Below are 974 nucleotides of genomic sequence, written 5' to 3' on the forward strand. Positions count from 1 at the left end.
TAGGCAATTGCCTATATTGCCTAATGGTAACCCCCCCCCTGCATCTGACCAACATCAGAAGGTAATGCAGGTTATGTGTCTTGCCCAAGGACACAACGACACTAAAAGCCGGAGCTCAAACTGACAACCCTTTGATTGCAGGGCAAACTCCTGCATTAGACGCCACTCTCAGCACTAGTAATGATATGTTTGGGATGTATTGTGCAGCCCCTCTTCTGTATTTAATTATCCTGTAAAGACTTTGTGAATCAGATTATGTAGGATCAGACCCAGGCTCCAACACTGCTGCAGGGAGAAGAACAGCAGCATTCAGGAACAAACTGGTTGCTCTTTGTTACCCTAAGCTGTCACTGATCTCTGAGTCATCAACAGGACAATATGCTGCATGATTAAGTGCTCCCAGAAGACAGAAACTAACAAGCCTTTAGGAAAAGTTTCTGACTTTCCTCCAACATAAATCCACCGTTCCTCCAACTGTCCTCTGTTTTCTGACTCCTCCTCCTTCTGCAGTATAGACTGGAGACCTACACTGAGACCAGAACCAGCGCCTGGCAGTTTGAGCCCTACAACGGTAAACCATCACAACAAACTAGAATATATCTGCCGTCACGCTAGATCTGATGCTAGCAGTAAGTTCAGAACAGTTTACTTTAAAATTCAAATGTTCAATTAGGTTCAGTTCGGTAATAATTAGTTTCTCATAGTTTCTCACTCTGAATAACCAAGGTTCATCAGAGAGTTGCTGTGGGAATTGATGGCTGTGGGAAAGAAGGACATACTGTTGAGGTCTTTATTATGGTTTTTCTGTTTCAGTTCTATTCAGTGTATTTATATAGCGCCTATTTACATTGTGTGTCATCTCAAGGCACTTTGCAGAAAAAATTCAGTGAAATCATACAGATGGATTAGTTTTAGATTTTACATCAACAAAACTCAGCAAATTGCATGATGTCATGGTCTTGGTTCTGTTGTAC

At 41.9% G+C, this 974-nt stretch overlaps 1 protein-coding gene across 1 annotated transcript in view; it reads left to right on the forward strand.

Moving 5' to 3' along the window:
- The window catches only part of LOC107093439 (protein SSUH2 homolog), a 28,478-nt gene that overhangs the window by 12,763 nt on the left and 14,741 nt on the right, over positions 1-974 (forward strand). Inside the window, exons 5-6 of the mRNA XM_015388487.1 lie at positions 511-605; positions 674-683. Coding sequence (XP_015243973.1) covers positions 511-605; positions 674-683 — 105 coding nt within the window. The remainder of the gene's footprint in view (positions 1-510; positions 606-673; positions 684-974) is intronic.

Source organism: Cyprinodon variegatus, unplaced genomic scaffold, assembly GCF_000732505.1.
Source record: "Cyprinodon variegatus isolate N-32 unplaced genomic scaffold, C_variegatus-1.0 Scaffold424, whole genome shotgun sequence".
Classification (NCBI taxonomy): Eukaryota; Metazoa; Chordata; class Actinopteri; order Cyprinodontiformes; family Cyprinodontidae; genus Cyprinodon; species Cyprinodon variegatus.